The following is a 14,171-nucleotide window of genomic DNA, read 5'->3' as shown; positions in this document are numbered from 1 at the left end:
TCAGCCCGTGAATTGATCTTTATACCTATTTAATTTGGGAAAATCTACCCAAGAACAATCCAGAAACTTATCTGGTGCACCACACTAAAATTGGACCATGGCACCAAGGTCTGTGATCTACACTGTTGATCAGGGGTAGGGGATCACATGGTGGATGGGCCACTGTGTAAATCCCTGGGGATGATCCTACAAATCCGATTGGTGGACTTTTCCCATTCAATGCTGACCTTTATCAATATTCTTTTCGATTGCATTTGGAGGTTACTATGCAAACGAGATATTGCGCAATCAGTGAAGTTTCCTACCATGAGAAGTCCTTGGCCTGACCCACCTGATGAACTCTCTGCATCATGGACCATTGTGCTACTTTTCCAATTTTTGGTGGAGCTCAAAATAAGGAGCACCCATGCGCCGAGTAGATAACTTCGAAGTTATTTGATAGTCAATCTATACTAAGTTCTATATTTGGTGATTAATAACCAGAAAAGATTTCTCTTTCATGAAGTAGCCGGTCCTTTATTTTCTCTCGAGTATTAACAGAGATGACATTTCCAGACCCCACACTATTGAGGAATTTTGCGTAGATTTGTCATCACTCTGACTGCACGTGAATAATGAAACATGTTGCAGGAAGTTAAAAAACGGCTATCTGGTGAAGCTGCTGCTGCCGCTAATCGGGATGGTAGGTGGAGAAATCAGATGCGAAGAGCTGCGCATAATGGCTGTTGCCGTCGTGCTGCGCAAACACGGGCTTTGGGTTCTGTTTTATGGAAATTACTAATTTCTGAAAACCTTGTTGAAGCAGTCACTAGAATTGAGAGCCCACTAGTAAGTATTCCTAGGATTCTAGTAGGAATTTCTGGTGAATTATGGTAGTAATAATTCAGAGTTTTTGGATTCTGTTGTAGGTTTATAGTCAGATGCTTGAAATTCTTGGCGTGCACTAGGGTGCATTTGAAAACTGCCAAATCATGTTGGTGTGATTTCTGACTGACACTTACGCTTGTGGTTTTGGGGAAACAGATTGGCTACTCCCCCTGACACCAGCCAATGGCTGGTGGTCGGTGCTCTGTGGGGCCCACTATGATGTATGTGTTTCATCCATGCAGTCCATCTATTTTTACAGATCATTTTAAGGTATGAGACCAAAAATGAGATATATCCCAATCTCAATTGGACCACATTACAGGAAACAGTGTTTAATGAGCGTCGACCATTAAAAACATTTTGGGGGCCATAAAAGTTTTGGATCAAGCTGATTTTTGTTTTTTTCCTTCATCTGGGCCTGTATGACCTAATCAACAGATTGGATGTCAAATAAACAGTACAGTGGGCCTTAGGAGGATATTAATGGTGGATATCCAATCACTATTGTTTTCATGTGGTGTGGTCCACCTGAGGTTTATATATCTCTCATTTTTGGGATCAAGCCCTAAAATGATATTTTAAAATGGATGAAACACATACATCATGGTGGAGCCCACAGAGCACAGACCACCAGCCCTGGGGCTGGTGTCGGGGGGAGTAGCCAATCCGTTTCCTGGTTTTGGGTAGCATGGGAAACAGAATCAACATTAAATTTGTTCCTTTCTCTTCCTTTTTCCATCCCAATCACAAGTGAGATGTGCGCGGGAAGGTCCCAGACATCTTACTTTCAATTTGGCACTTGCCTCTCTTGTCAGCCTCAGGAACTGTGAACTTCGAAAAGTCGTCTAAATGTTTATGATTACATTGTAGGTTGAAGTTCTTGCAGACATGGAGCTTTGGGGCATAGGTGTGGACATGGATGCATGTTTTCGTGCAAGGCATATATTAGGGAAAAAGCTAAAGCAGCTTGAGAAAGAAGCTTACAGCCTCGCTGGGATGACTTTCTCACTGTATACATCTGCAGATATTGCAAATGTACTATTCAGGCACTTAAAATTGCCCATATCTGAGGGCCACAGTAAAGGAAAAAAGCATCCAAGCACAGATAAACATTCCCTAGATCTGCTGAGGTACTGTAATGTTCAATTTTTTCTTTTGCTCCTTGTTCCCCATGGCTCAAACTTCAACTGAAAATACTTTTTATCTTGTCATTTTTTTGGGTGAATTTCTTGAATACTGCATTAGATCTGAAGAGTCTAAACTCTATATCATGTAAAGTGAGAGAATGAGCTACCAAGGCTAGAATAACTGGAGTTGGATACCTCTACTTGTTTTTAACCATATAGAGTCCTTAGACATGACCTGTTATTTATTCTCAGTATACCGATATTGAAAGCTAGACGCCATACCGATACCTGATACTTGTAGGATACTTTTGAATATTGTATTAGATTTTTTTATTTTTATTTTTGGGATGTAACAATTTCCTCATATTTTCCGTTAAAATATTGTGAAATGAATTTTAATTGTGAATCCAATCGCAATGACCATGAATGCTAGTAGCAGCTTTAAAATTTCATACTCAAAGACTAATAGTCATAGTCCATCTAATAAAATTAGACACTAATACGACTGGTAGAACTTTTGCAAAAAGAGTCATAAGACCTACTACGAATATCCATTCCTTTATGCTCCTGTATCCACAAACTTTGTCACTTACCACGAAAAGAAGGACAGTCTTATGTTTCTAGTTCTTAACTGCTAGGATTCGGGCAGTATCTGGTGCCATGAGTTTGTACTGATCATCATTGGAATTATCTGGATAGCTTTGTCCCAGCTATTTGGGGTCAGCTCTCTTAGCCTTGAATTTGCACTGATCTGTGCCAATCCACTTTTATGTGGGTTGCTAAAATCTGGTTTTAATAATTGATTCTGTTAAGCTTTTGTTATTCTTAGATCCAGGCAGCAACCAGATCTGTGCTGATCACTTGGTGATCTTAGATCCATTTGTCATCCATGTTCGATATTTTAGCAGTAGACTTGAAAAATACCATCTTTTCAGGAGGCTTCTCACTAAATACCCGATGATGACACTGGTTCCTCAGAATTTTAACCCGAGTTAATTCCCGATTTCATGTCCAATGGTGTTTGAACATTTAGGCTATTGGAAGCTACATATTCCCGTCAAGGTATCTCAAAACGATTATGTGCCGTTGCATAACGGTAACAGTGGTAACCGTTACTCATTATGGGATCATAACAGCTGTAATCGCTGTTACATAAAAGAAGAAGAGGACCTGTAATGGCCCTGTAATGGTCCCCTAACCGAAATAAGTAAAAGAAAAAAGCAGTTACGGCCCGTATTGTAACGGTAACAGCAGTGGCCATTACGTCCACCATTACTGTTATGGAATAACTTGATTCCCATGTGCCCCTGGGCACTGCCTTTTTGATTTAATGTGGTAACTTATGTGTGAGAAAACTGTCAAACATCAAACCCTTTCTGAATTTTACTTTATGTGAGGTGCTAACTGCTAACACTTCTCTATAAATATAAAGATTGGAGGTGTTTCTGATCCACTGTTTGGTGGTGTCTGAGCAGATGTTCATTACAATGTTATGTTAGTTAGGCCTTATGGATTCATGTAAACTTTTCTCTCTTCAGGCATCAACATCCTATCATTTCCGTAATCAGAGAGCACAGGACATTGGCGAAGCTCTTAAACAGTACACTGGGATCAATGTGTTCACGGGCTAAGCTTTGTGTGCAGTCGCAAAAATATACAGTACATGGCCATTGGCTTCAAACCTCAACAGCCACTGGACGGCTTTCAATGGAGGAACCTAATCTGCAGGTTTTGATTTTTCCCCCCTTTTTAGTTGTTTTTTTGTTGTTGTTGTTGTTGTTGTTGTTGTTGTATGTGATTCAATCAGAGTATTTTACATACAATTCTTTGTGATGTTTCTAGTGTGTTGAACACATGGTTGACTTCAAAGTCCATCAAAATGATAAAAATAGCTCAAGTTCCTCAGATGCTGTTCATCATCAAATCAATCCTCGTGATTTCTTTATTCCCACCCAGGTAATTAAATGCCAGAAGCAATACATTTTTGCCTCCTTAGGTGCAATTTCATATATTTCCTGGGACTTCCATGGCAGGACGACTGGTTGCTGCTTACGGCAGATTACTCTCAGATTGAACTGCGGCTGATGGCTCATTTCTCCCAGGACTCTTCATTGATTGAACTTCTTAGCAGGCCAGATGGTGATGTTTTCACAATGATGGCTGCAAGATGGACAGGGCAGCAAGAATCTACACTAAGTTCCAGGGCGAGAGATCAGACGAAACGGTTAGTCTACGGCATCCTCTATGGCATGGGTGCCAATACCCTTGCAGAACAACTGGAATGCAGTTCAGATGAGGCTGCAGAAAAGATAAGAAGTTTCAAAAGTTCTTTCCCGGGTGTTTCTGCCTGGCTCCATTATGCTGTTATGTTTTGCCGTCAAAAAGGGTGAGTTTGATTTTCATTCATCACATCAATATTTTAAAAATGTGTATCGTGCAATGTATTGTTCACCACTGGTACGGCCCGATATCATCCCTGTACTGGGCTGTTTTGGGCTGATACAGCTGTATGGGCGATACCAGTATGTATGAGGCAGTTTCAGATGAAACTTTAAACTTTGCTTCAGACACAAACTCACAGATTCATAGAAGATCTTATTTGTCATAAATGGGCTGCAATGCAGATATATTGAGACCCTTATGGGGCGGAAACGTTTCTTGTCTAAAATAAAGTTAGGGAACAACAAAGAGAAAGCTAAAGCTCAAAGACAAGCTGTAAATTCTATTTGTCAGGTAGCAACAAAAACATTTCTAATTGGTAACACATTGAGGTTGCCTTGTTATTGATGAGTTGCACGAATTTGTTGCAGGGGTCGGCCGCTGATATAATTAAGATTGCGATGATAAATATTCACTCTATTGTTGTCAAGGGATGTGAGGCACAGAATTCAAGCACAGCATGGGGAACCAAATTTTCTGTTCTTAGAGGCCGTTGCCGAATTCTTTTGCAGGTTGCTGCCTTTTAAGGGCTATCGGCACTGCTTTTGTACTCTCTTTTACAAGAAATGCGTAGGGTACTTGTGTGAGTAGGATTTTGGATCCTGCTCTCTTCACATGTGCCAAAGCAGCACTTGGTGAAGGATCTGGGCCTTTTCATCAGGTGGCCTCCACTTTGTCATGACCCAAAAATAGGCTGGCCTGGTGTTCAGGTAGGCTGCTCATGTAATAAAAATGGGCTGCCTAAAATGCAGTGACCAATGGTCCACATTTGACATGCATTTATGACCCGCCTGACAACAAAATGGGTCTGATTATCATACAACAGAATGGGCCTGATTATCATGCTTAGGCTCGTACATGGTGGGTCCTATCTGATGAATGACCTGGATCTCACACACGCCACATTGGGATGTAGGATTCGTGATTTACTCCCATTCGGTCTAAGCAGGGCTATTTTCCCAATGAAAAGGGTTGCTGCTTTCCCAGGAAACAGGGAAGGGAAAGATAGCGATACTGGAAACTCTAAATTTTAGTGCCGAGCATCTTATTTTTTGTTTGATTTCTTATTTCTGAAAGATATGGGACCCCTTTTTAAGTTTTCAGATAAAATACATGTTATTGACCATTTAGTGATAAAATTGGCATTTGCACTTCAGGTGCACGACGAACTAGTACTGGAAGTGGATCCTTCATTAGTAAGGGAGGCTGGATTACTGCTGAAAACGGCAATGGAAAGTGCTGCTTCACTTCTGGGTATATATAAGATCAAACTAACTTTTATAGGCATGCCTCTTGTCTTAATTAAATTGATACGAGTTTATTCAATGTCTGCCTATTTTCTTGTTTTAGTTCCTTTGCGTGTTAAACTGAAGGTTGGGAGAACCTGGGGCTCTTTGGAGCCTTTTGAAGCAGACCTTACTAAAGAACAAGTCCTGGTGCAGTGTTCTTAAATTTCTAAAGGAAGTGCTTGTGATGCTTGCACATTTGCCTTCATTCTCGTGTACGTTCACACCTGTGCTACAGCTATATACAATGGTATTGAGCGATGCAATTCTAAATTTGCATTCTTGTAGTAGACTGTGTTTAGAGTCACTGTGGAATTGAATTGCAGTAATTAGTTCATAGACCAAATTGCAGTTGCCTTCCTCAGTATTCATATCGAGGGACTAATCACCAAAATTGCTGTAGGTCACTTTCAAGTATAGTGGCAATCTGAGAGATAGTTCCCTCAGGGCTGTTCGATTGCATGCCAAATTCTCCCCTGGACAGTCTGTCCGGGGCAGAAAACATGTTCCTACTGTGTCAACTAAGTTTTCACGCAAGAACTAAGAATATGGATAGCTTCCTCCCATCCATCTACTTTTCTTAAGCATAGCTTGTCCTGGCAAAAAAAGGTGTAAAACTTAGCAAAAAAGATGTAAAACTTGTTTTCCCGCTGGAATGTGAAATACCTTACACATGTGCCAGATGGGTTGCATGTGTGACTGTCCATCTCCAAATTCTCCACTTGTGCCACATGTGACCATCAATCATCAATTACCCCATATGTGCTGTTGTGCATATGCACGAAGTTCGATACATGTGCCAATGTCCATCTTCAAGCTCTCAATGTGAGCTGCATGTGCCATTTTCTATTTTGTGTTCCTTATTCCTGGTGTTTGATATACAGGTCTAGGATAACACTACCATGACAAATTGTCCAGGACATAACTATGCTTGCGACCAAAGAGGCCCTAAGGTAGTTATAATTTGGTGAGTTCCTTTTTCTATGACAGATTATTACAAGTTGATTCGTCATTGCATCCAAACACATCCTTGTATCTGGTTCTTGTTAACTTTTCTTAGTATATGATGTTTTATGGATGCTCTGCTGTTCAAAATGTCTTATAGATGCATTTGGAACCAACAACATTCAGACAAGTTACTGGAGTTTGGGATGTTATAAGAGTCCTCAGGATAGTTAACCTGTTTGGGTTATCAATGTGGCAACAACTCCAGCATAATATTCAAGCAGTTGAGGTGAGCCGAAGTGTATTTTCTGCAACCCTGTTTCGCTAAAGGGATTGGATCATGCAACCCAACTTGCATGTGGAAAAATGTAATCAGAAGATACTGACCCAGGCTCCCAGCCCTTCAAGGTATCCGCTTGCTAGATCTCAAAAGTTCACTGTATAAGATGCGGGTTTTTTGAGGCCATTCAACAGGACTTATTTGAGTGTGAAAGCAGAGCCCTATTGAGGCCGTGATGACAAGCAGACGATTGAAGACCTTAACATTATGAGCTATATGGTTAGACCAATGGCTGGATCAGCTTCTTGGATGAATCCCAAGGAATGGATGATCCCACACGAGCAGTGGAAACGTGATCCTACTTTGTGAGCCGTCAGAGAGGTAAGGTAACTGCAACTCACACATCTATTCAGTCATCATTATTGGCCACTGTAACCATATGGCGTGGTACAATCAGCAGCGCACCATGTCACTCTAAGCCTTGTAAGTCATAACCTCTCACTCCCACCTTGCCCATGCTACAGATGCCGCTGTTGGTGGCCAGTCTCATTAATTGTGTATGGTAAGATACTCAAATGATCTGCTGTACAGCAAAAGCTACAAAGTGAAGAATTTTCTCCAAGACCCTGGAAAGTTGATTGGAAGATGTAGTTGGCGCAATGAATGCTACAACTAATTGGTTCCTTGAAAGCTGATGGAAATGTATATACCTAACTTCAGTAGGAAAAATTGATTTGGCTGAAACCACCATAATATCCAATGCTTCTAGAGTTTCTCAATACGGGTTTGTGCATTATCCTTGTAAATATCTATTTGTTTAATCTTTTACTCGGTATAAACATATGAGGTCTACAGTTCCAAAAAGAAATGACTACTTTGGTTAATGTAATAACATCATTGATGGTGAGAGATATTGAATGGACAGCTTCCTGTTTCTTTGGTGTATTGTCACTTTTTAAGTACAATCCAACCATAAAATCCATCTCCATCAGGGAAACTGATGCCCTGTTCACTAGATTTTAAGCCAAGTTCCTCTATACTTTTACAGGTTGAGTCCACATCAGATAGATTATGACATATCAATGGGCCAATTGAATCAGAATCTTTAGGTTTGTTGTTACAGCTTTTATGGGAAGAATGGCTAATGAACTCGCCACATGGCATGATTGGATCCACATATCAAGTCATCTTTGTGTTGATGCTTTGTTTAAAAGCCAGGCCAATCAGATTGTTGTGTAGGCCACCCATGTAAATTGCATATGGACTGTTGATCCATTTCTCTGGACCTGATTTTGGAAAGGAAGCATCTATACAGTGGGGACCACATGATGAGTAGATCCAATCATGCAAACGTATGAATGGCCTTGTTGTCACGTATGAGGTGAGTTGGTTTCAGTATATGAACCTGTTCTCTTAACATTTTCACCTTTTATGATCGTTGTTTACTTTCATCTCTGTTCATTGAGGCCATCATGGGTTTTGTTCTAATTCACCGATGTCTTCGTTTCTATTGGATGAACCATCGCCAATAAATGGAACTTTTGATATTGATAGCAAAGAGCAAATTGCGAAAAGAAAACCTCGGAGAAGAAAATAAGAACTTGCCAATGTACGGTGTATTCATTGTGGAACTCTCATGGATAAATTTCGATATTCGTTTTCGTTATGGAACTCCCATGGACAAATTCCTGTGTTAAGGATGTCACTATTCAATCTCAGCATTGTTTGATTGATGGACGCTGATCGAGTTGAATTGAGTCAATCAATTGATCGGGTAGATCGATTGATTGAAATTTGGATTTAGATGAAAAGCTTGCGGGACAATTTTTACTCAGTTTGATTGATTGATCGATCGGCACAAATTCAAATCTAAGGGTTCTAGTTTCTGGATGTTTTGCGCCATTCCGATTGATTGATCGACGGAATGTCGAAATCTGCTCGTTTTTTAGTTTTTGTTTCTTTATTTGTTTAAATTTTTCTAATTGTGTTTTAGGGTTTGTTTAAGAGTATTTAAGCATGCAAACTTGTTTATTTGGATAGCTTTTAATAAAATTTCTCAAAATTTCTCTCATGGATTTGAGAATCTTTTCTTGCAGATTCAAAAGAGTCTTGTGTATTCAAGATTTTTATTGTTCAAGGAAGATGGTGATCATCCTCATCCCGTCCTTCTCCGCATTAGTTTGGTATTAGAGCAATGTTTTTTCTCTGATTGATGACTTCTAATGACGGATGGGGCAACAATCCCATGGACGATGGTCCATGGAATTATCCTTTAATAGCGGCGGCTTTCAAGGTAGCACAACAGGAGAATCGACAAGTCATGCAAGGGCTACAAGCTATTCTCGATCATGTGACGGATGCCTTAGGGCAACTATGTGTTCGTGGCGATGATCCACATCTAGTAAGTGTTGGAATTCACAATCGTGCTTATTGTAGGGCGATGTCGACATAATGATGTGGGATCCAATAATGAGGAGATAGATGACATGATCTTCCAACACCCCGGAGGAGGTGTTGATCGGGAAGATCGGATGGATCGGGAATTCATGATGAAAGTCGATGTTCCTAGCTTCAACTGCCAACTCTACATCAAGGACTTGCTCGATTGACTGCTTGAAGTCAAGCGCTTATTTGACTACATGGACATCCCTGAAAAGAAGAAAATTAAACTTGTGGCTTACAAGTTGAAGGACATAGCTTCGGCTTGGTAGGAACAACTTCAGCTCATGAGGACGAGATAAATGAAGGCACCATTCCACATGTGCCAATGGATGAAACAACTGATGTGCACACTATAACTATCTAACGATTACGTTCAGGTATTGTTCTAACAATATAAAAATTATCGGCATAGTAGTTGAGCGGTGAGGGATTACGCAAATGAATTCTACCGTTTGATAGCACAAAACGATTTATTTGAGATTGAATCACAACAAGTTGCCTGATTCAACGGTGGTTTGTGTATTGCGATATATGATCGAATTCAGATGCAGCCCATTTTGACAATGAATGAAACAATCAAGTTAACCACCTGAGCGGAAGCGTAGCTTAAACGGTCCAACACACAAGCCTACCCTGCCAATACGGTAGCCACTGTGGTCCTTCGTAGGGAGCACCACATGCCAATGAGAAAGAACCTATAGGGGGTGTCCTCAACCTCTTACACCTGCGAATTGAGAGTTGGAAAACAAATAAGTGAGACCCCAAATACCCGTGACCATTGTTGTCGGCCCGAGTAGGATCCAAAACTCTTATCGTCGGCCAAGGCAAGACCATTGTTACTAATGTGCCAACTAAGTCACTTATCAAACACATATCTTCAGCGACAAGTGGCTAACTTCTCTATTAATGATGAAAGTGTTGAAAATATAGAGGAAGACATGAAAATTGATGAAGCGGAACACATCGCGAATGACAAAGTGAACGAAGTAAATTGGGTTCCACAAGATCAATGTGAATCCCCAATAGTGAGATGACTATTGTATACGCGAAAGAAGGAGGTACATCCACAACAACATAACATCTTTCGAATAAGTTGCATAATGAATCAGAAAGTATGTGATGTGATTATAAACAGTGGGAGTAGCGAGAATATTGTCTCCAAATTTATGGTGGAGAAGTTGTAGCTGATGATGGAAAGACATCATTTTCCATACATAATCGGCTGGATTAAGAAAGTCAGGAAGACAAAGGTAATTGAATAATGCACTATCTCTGTCTTAATTGGTAAACATTATAAGGACCGAATAGTATGTAGCGTAGTTGACCTGGAGGCTTGTCATATATTATTCGGTCGGCTGTGACAATCAGATCATGACGCCACTCGTAGAGGACGAGGTATAATATATAAATTTTTGTCAAGGATGGCCGAAAAACCATACTCGCCCCTATACACCCGGATGAGCAGCCAGAAACTTCAAAAGTGGAGGGGCATTCTCTCCTAGTCATACACGACTTTGTGGAGGAATATAAAGAAACAAAACAAGTTTATGGATTAGTTGTGAAAGGTGAAGATGCAGAGCCTACGATTATTTTTGAAAAACTAAAATCATTGTTGCAAGAATTGAAGAAAAATCTAGCCTGATGACTTTCTCGATGGGTTGCCTCCCATGCAAGATATTCATATTCAGCACCATATCGACATTATCTAGGGGCTACCCTACCCAATCACCCTCATTATCAGATGAGTCCAAAAGAGTGTGATATTTTACAATGATAAGTAGAGGAATTGATTCGTAAGGGTTTAGTACGAGAGAGCATGATTCCATGTGCCGTGCCAGTTCTATTGACACCTAAGAAGGATGTGAGTTAATGCATGTGTATCGACAGACATAATTCACGTTCAACATTATGCAAAATCATTCCACCGGCAAGTCTCCATTTGAAGTTGTGTAGGGACGAGTACCTAAACATACTCTTGATTTGCTTCCATTGCCAAAGTTGATAGGCGTGAGCGTTGTTGCAAAACATATGGCGGACCAAATCATAAGTGTATAAGGAAAAGGGCTAAATTGTAAGCATCAAATGAAAAGTATAAGGAAAGGGTTGACACATATTGGTGGCTGAAGGTGTTCAATATGAATAACAACGTTATGGTTCTGTGGATACTGAGTTCCCGAGTCTGAATCGAATCGAGACAGCTTTTCCATGGGTTGCCTCTTTCGAGGGCTTTGCGTTGTGATTGATTGACTATATTTGACTAGAGTTACCACTAGCCAATTTCTTCGTCTTTATAGTCGGATAGACCCTATAAAAACGTTAGGGTGGGGATCCGAAAATTTCTTGCCGTAAGATGACTATTCGGTTGTGTATTTAGAGATTTTGAGTAAGAGACTATGGTTACACAGAGAAAAGGTGTTAGGCACACACTCTGCCCATACAGATGTACGATATCTACTCCACATGACCTGACTATTCTAGAGAGTTAGAAGTTAGCTCTTGTATATGAAAGTATGCAATGCTTGTGATAACATGTGAAGTAATTGACAAGTTTTCTGTTGGGCAGGATCCGTTTAAATCAGCAAGCCTTAGAGCATACTTCAGAACCAATTTAGTGAAAAGTGTGTTGAATGATAAGATGAATGTTATGCTGTGCAAATGCTATGGCAAGATGAAGGTTTGATTGAAAACAGTTGGGTGGACAGTAGTGTCAGAAAGATCGTATTGAGTGGCTTTGATTGAACTTGGGTCGGCTTAAGAGGCTAGTGTTAGGACTGGACTTAGGCTAGACTCTATTCCTCACTCTTACTCTCCTTGGTGGGGGATGACTAAGGGGGTTTAGGATGCTTATGGAGTGGTAAGGAACAATAAGGGATGATTTGAAATGTGAAGGGAATGGGGTATTTATAGCCATATAGCTTGGTTTTCTGGTAATTCTTGCGAAGCTTGAGGTTAAAAATGGCTTGGATGGTTCGGATTTGAGATTGCCATGTGAAAAACCTTATGTGTTGGTTTGGATGGCATAAAATATAATTTTGGCTCAAGGGAGAGGCATCGGAGTAATTCCAAAGTTTTGTGCATGCATGAAATAGGCAGGGAGGGCAACTGACCAAAATACGGCTAGTGCCATGTGGTGAGCGTCACTATGGGTGCTGCTTGTCTCTCACTTTTGCTCTAGGTTTGGAGGGAGGCTCCTCCTGTACACATGGATAACTTTGGTCCTCCGAAGTTGCTTTGCTGTCTCATCTTCCCTCCGATTTAGGCTTTGGGATGGGCTTGGGTAAAAATGGATTTATGGACTTGGCTTGATAATGTGAGTTGACTGGGTAGGCTAGGTGGGCTGACCAGGTGAGTTGACCGAAGGGTTAACTCTATGGGTTATGTTTTTTCTAAATTTTAGGTTCAGAACCAGTCTAAGATTTTTCTCAAGTTATTGCGACTAGGTTAATTGGGTTTGGTTGGTTAATCCTAGGGTTGGATGTGGATTTAATGTCAGGATAAGGGTTTAGGGTTTGGATTCGGGTTAAGCTTAGGGTTAAGGGTATGTATTAGGGTTTAGGGTTAAGGTTATGGATGTGATCTATTCAATTGAGCTTATCGGCCTCAGGTGAGGTGTCTATAGGTTTGCCTGCTCAAGGAGAGATTTCTGACCCAAACATACCACAAGCTAAGTTGAAGAATAAGAAGATCGAACCGGTGCCTATATTCCGTAAGATTAATGACAACACATATGTCGTTGATCTTCCTGAAGACATGGAGATCTCATGCACGTTCAATGTGGCAGACCTGTACGAGTATTGTAAACCAGAGTTAGAGGATAACTCAAGGATGATTTTTTTTTTTTCAAGTGGAGGGGATCGAATGTAGGACGTGGAGCAAGCACGTGCCTATCACAAATGGACTGGAAGAATACCAAAATGAAATCAATAAAGTTTCAACATAGTTTGATCGATCGAGGTCAATCAGGTCAATCAATCGATCGGGTCGATTGATCGATTGAAGTTCGGATTTAGATGAAAAGCTAGTTGGAAAATTTTTACTCAGTTTGATCAATCAATCGATTGGGTCGATCAATCGGTGCAAATTCAATTCTATGGGTTTTAGTCTTTGGACCTTTTGAGCCATCCGGATCGATCGATCAATTGACGAAATGCAAAAATTTGCTCATTTTTCAGTTTTTATTTTCTTATTTATTAAAATTTTTTCTAACTATGTTTGAAGATTTGTTCAAGAGTATTTAAGCAGGTAAAGTCAAATTTATTTGGATAGTTTTTAATAAAATTTCTCAAAAATTTTCTTATTTCTCTCATAGATTCGAAAAACTTCTCTTGTAAATTCAAGAAAACTTGTGAATTAATTAAAGGTGTTTATTGTTCGATGAATACGGTGATCATCCTCATCACACCATTCCATTGATAATACATATTAGCCAATCGAAGGCATATTTGTTGTATGATGACCGTTTTCTTGTGCGACACTCTTACAAAAAAATGCCAAATGATTCATGGCATACTATGAGTCAATACAACATGGATTGAACGTAGTAAAATCTCTAATTTGAAAGTGTTGGATACGGGTAAAAGAGGTACTGTAGCTGGGGCCACCGTAATGTTTTTGAGAAATTCACCCTCTCCATCCGTTTTGCCAACTCATGTTTAAGAATAAGCCAAAAATGAAGCAGATCCAAAACTCAAGTGGGCCACGTGATAGAAAACAATGGGGATTAAACACCAACCGTTGAATCACTCGTGGGGCCAAAAAAAAAAGTTTTAAATCAGGCTAATGTTT

At 40.2% G+C, this 14,171-nt stretch overlaps 1 protein-coding gene across 18 annotated transcripts in view; it reads left to right on the top strand.

The window, feature by feature from the left end:
• The window catches only part of LOC131223099 (helicase and polymerase-containing protein TEBICHI), a 32,099-nt gene extending 24,221 nt beyond the window's left edge, over window positions 1-7,878 (top strand). For 3 of the 18 annotated variants that reach the window (XM_058218388.1, XM_058218404.1, XM_058218400.1), the window contains 11 exons: window positions 631-828; window positions 1,738-1,997; window positions 3,533-3,722; window positions 3,837-3,950; window positions 4,028-4,380; window positions 4,619-4,727; window positions 4,805-4,945; window positions 5,591-5,687; window positions 5,784-5,934; window positions 6,604-6,686; window positions 6,825-7,878. In XM_058218388.1, coding sequence (XP_058074371.1) covers window positions 631-828; window positions 1,738-1,997; window positions 3,533-3,722; window positions 3,837-3,950; window positions 4,028-4,380; window positions 4,619-4,727; window positions 4,805-4,945; window positions 5,591-5,687; window positions 5,784-5,884 — 1,563 coding nt within the window. In that variant the 3' untranslated portion in view covers window positions 5,885-5,934; window positions 6,604-6,686; window positions 6,825-7,878. Of the gene's footprint in view, window positions 1-630; window positions 829-1,737; window positions 1,998-3,532; window positions 3,723-3,836; window positions 3,951-4,027; window positions 4,381-4,618; window positions 4,728-4,804; window positions 4,946-5,590; window positions 5,688-5,783; window positions 5,970-6,603; window positions 6,687-6,824 lie in introns of those variants that run through there. The other 15 variants (XM_058218397.1, XM_058218395.1, XM_058218398.1 and 12 more) reach the window with 15 other exon arrangements.
• The last annotated feature ends 6,293 nt before the right edge of the window (window positions 7,879-14,171 follow it).

Source organism: Magnolia sinica, chromosome 13 (genome assembly GCF_029962835.1).
Source record: "Magnolia sinica isolate HGM2019 chromosome 13, MsV1, whole genome shotgun sequence".
Taxonomy (NCBI): Eukaryota; Viridiplantae; Streptophyta; class Magnoliopsida; order Magnoliales; family Magnoliaceae; genus Magnolia; species Magnolia sinica.
Note: the sequence above shows the minus strand (reverse complement) of the source record. Positions and strands in the feature narration are given on the sequence as shown.